This window comes from Ostrea edulis, chromosome 1, assembly GCF_947568905.1.
Source record: "Ostrea edulis chromosome 1, xbOstEdul1.1, whole genome shotgun sequence".
Taxonomy (NCBI): domain Eukaryota; kingdom Metazoa; phylum Mollusca; class Bivalvia; order Ostreida; family Ostreidae; genus Ostrea; species Ostrea edulis.
This window is the reverse complement of record NC_079164.1, coordinates 57,781,185-57,784,794: the sequence shown is the minus strand read 5'-3', so window position 1 is coordinate 57,784,794 and position 3,610 is coordinate 57,781,185. Positions and strand designations below refer to the sequence as shown.

The 3,610-nt window shown below is 35.4% G+C and overlaps 1 protein-coding gene across 1 annotated transcript in view; it reads left to right on the top strand.

Annotated features, from left to right (window-relative positions):
• Positions 1-1,497: 1,497 nt before the first annotated feature.
• The window catches only part of LOC125664642 (uncharacterized), a 2,640-nt gene continuing 527 nt past the window's right edge, over positions 1,498-3,610 (top strand). The window contains exons 1-4 of the mRNA XM_048897485.2: positions 1,498-1,874; positions 2,172-2,357; positions 2,579-2,705; positions 2,890-3,603. Coding sequence (XP_048753442.2) covers positions 1,597-1,874; positions 2,172-2,357; positions 2,579-2,705; positions 2,890-3,603 — 1,305 coding nt within the window. The 5' untranslated portion in view covers positions 1,498-1,596. The remainder of the gene's footprint in view (positions 1,875-2,171; positions 2,358-2,578; positions 2,706-2,889; positions 3,604-3,610) is intronic.

Here is a 3,610-nt window from a genome sequence, read left to right as displayed (position 1 = left end):
GGTATTATGTGTAAATACATGTACACCTGTACATGTGCGTTAATGACGTTTTGCCACGGGGGGGGGGGGGTGTATAAACCACGTGTGTTCTTTCATTCTCTACCCATAGGTGTCAATGCTCGCAAACACCTCTGTCAATGCCGAAATTTCAAAATTCTTGTGAAATGCCTTGTAAATATTCTTATATTAACGTTTAACTAAATTCGCTTACTCAATTTATGATGCAAAATTTTAAGATAAAGTTGTTTTATCGCTTGTAAACAATTCCCAAATTGTTGATTTTTTAATCAAAATGAATCATCCCCTCCCCCCGATTTTTACCTTTATCTTATCTACATTAATCATTCTAATTCTTAAATTCCGTTCTGTTTTCCGTTCCGCGTTTTAGCAACACCTTGATGGCTGCAATCCCGTGGGAAGATTTTGCTTTTACCGCATGTGAAATGTATACAGGTAACAAAAAACAAAGACAATAAATTGATGAAATATGCAAGCTAGACTAGATTTCGCCTCTCGGCAACTTGACAATGTTACCCCAACAACCTCTTCAACCTTTCCCGCCATTTGTACACTAGAAGTAAAAATAGGGTTACATCATTTCAATGACAATGCAACAGGGAGAAGTCATTATGATCACCGGGGAAAAAAATCTAAAGAGATATCTCTTTAGGTTAAAGAGATATCTCTTTTTGAAAATTTAAAGAGATATCTCTCTAACTTAAAGAGATATCTCTTTTTACATCGATAAAGAAATATCTCTTTACGCTAGAGAGATATCTCTTTCTCTTTGAGAGATATCTCTCTAGCTTTGAGAGATATCTCTCAAAGAGAAAGAGATATATCCCAAGCGTAAAGAGATATCTCATTTGTTTAAAGAGATATCTCTTTTGGTTAAAAGATATCTCTCTAACTTAAAGAGATATCTCTTTAACAAATAAAGATATCTCTCTTATTTAAAGAGATATCTTCTTTTACGAATAAATAGTAAAAATTTTCTAATTTAATAAAAAGTGCAATTATTATTAAATTTATTTTTGAAGAAGTTAGATAGACCTAAATTATGATACAATTATGTATCATTGACAACTAGGCCTACTGTCACGGGTGCATTTCGAAAAAAATAATAATAATAATAATAAAAATGATCAAACTTATTGTGAAAATCACAATATTTTTAAATTATCTTATTCAAGCAATTTTATTAATCATTATTAATTTTGTTGTTATCTATACGTTGTTACTTAAGAAGTGGGAGCGCGACGTGCTGTTGTTGTAAGTTTACACGTACGCGTTCCTTAAAAAAATGAAAGCATTATAATTCAATTCAAAGTTGGGAAATATCATATTTTATTATTTATAATTGAAAGTTCAATTATCTTTTATCTTTAAATTTCTAAAACTACCAGTTGGTAGACACTGCTAGCGAAGTATGCTGTTACAAGGTGAAGGTCAGTTGGTGCGAGTGTGTATTGAAAGCATATGCCGTAGGCTTATATGTAACAGTGGGTAGCTTCGATAGGAATGTTCGCCGAAGCGTACTGTGACGTCACGATTCGGGCATGCGTGTAAACTGGTTGGCAGAACCAAAAATTGATAATGGCGCTTAGTATGAAGAAGTCTACCGATAACGATATTTTATCAACATATGCGAACTCTTTGTCAGAAGAAGCGAAAAGGAGATATACGGTAAAGTTGCTGTACAACCGTGGTACCTGTTCTCTGCCTGATCCTTACCATTTAACGGAGAATTGGAGCCGAAGCCCAGATACCTGGCCAGATCTGACGTTCGGTGATATTTACCTGTACCTGATCGACACGCCATCTTTGTTTACAAAGGAGTCTATGAAGGCCTACAAATCATTAGATGCTTACAAGTATGGGACAATATAAATGCATAATTACGATAGTTGTTCTTTTAAATAATTCCTCATGGAATTCATGACTAACGTATAACTTAGTACAAGTATGAAAACTTTAAACAGATTTTTAAAAAAAATCAACCTATTTATAAAAGATCACGTGTTTTTCTATATTTGGTCACTTTACCTGTGACGTGTTACATAGGCGTGCAAACTTCTTTATATAGATATATACCGGGCGCATATCATTCTAATATTTTACTTCAATACTTGGATAAAATAGGTATTTAATGATATTTTTTGTGTGTTCAGGTACGTATTGAGTGGACATGTGCAGGAAGTGATCTCTCATCAGATTGACGAGAATTGTCCATATATGACATTAAAGACCAAAGTAACACCTTCACAGAGAGCCAGAGACAAACCCCACGAACCATGGGTGTATTTGGAGAAGGCCAGTGGATCAGTGTACTGTGCACACTGCACATGCATGGCAGGGTATGATTTAAGATAAATTGAGGTTTGAAATAAATTGCATATACTGTATTAGTTATGTATTGTTTACACACATTGACATTTCTTTGTATAATTTAATGAATTGTGATTGTAAGTACTCTTTAAAATTTAATTCATAAAGCTAAAATATTCTAAATTTCAAAATTGTCAGCGTTAGTTTACTGGATATTTGCAATGCATTGAGAATCATATGATTATTCCAGACTTGGAGAAGTTTGCAGTCATGTGGCAGCGTTGTTGTTTAAAGTGGAGATGGCAGTGAAGATGGGCTTAACAAAGTCTAGTTCTACCAGCAAGGCCTGTCAGTGGAATTGCACATTTCGAAAGGAGGTAAATTTGCTAATAATGTTTTTTTCTTTGTTCCTATTGTCACAAACCACAATGGAAATGAAAAATTGACATTATTTATAGTTTGGATTAGCAAACTTGTCAGTTGTTTTACATTTATCTAGATACAGGTAAATAGAATGTATTGAATACATGTAAAATATGCAACATTTCTTTCATTTTTAAGGTGACACCAGCCACAATTACAGAAATATACAGCCAAATAAAGGGAAAACGGACAAAGGAAATTGATTCTGTCCAAGCACATGGCTCAGCACCTCTTCCACCACAAAATATTCTTCAAGAATTGTACGCCATCGCACCAAATGCTGCCTTTTTCACTTCCTTGAGTGGAATGACATCAGTGACTGATCAAGTTGAACCAAAATATCCAAAACTATTATCTACCTTAAGACAAGATGACATTGAAGGCAACATTCCCGATTTGTGTGAAGTATACCAGTCATACTCAGTGTCTGCCAGCCAAGTCAGCAACTTGGAGAAAGCAACAAGAAATCAAAGCATTAGTCCTTTGTGGTACCAGCACCGAATGGGAAGGATCACTGCCTCTAAAGCCCATGACGTTCTTGTGAGGAGAGACTCAACTTCACCAGATAACTTGGTAAGACGTGTAGCTGGTTACAGCGTGTATGACTTGTCCAAGAATACTGCTGTGAAATGGGGTATAGATACTGAAGAGGAGTGCAGGCAGGCATTTGCCAGTCATCAAAAAGGAAACCACCTGAACTTCAAATGTCAGTTATCTGGATTTGTGATTGATCCTGCCCACCCCTTCTTAGGAGTTAGTCCAGATGGCATGATAAGCTGTGATTGTTGTGGGAAAGGTGTTTTAGAGATTAAGTGCCCCTATAAACACAGAGATATTTCAGTTGAGGAGGCAGCACAGA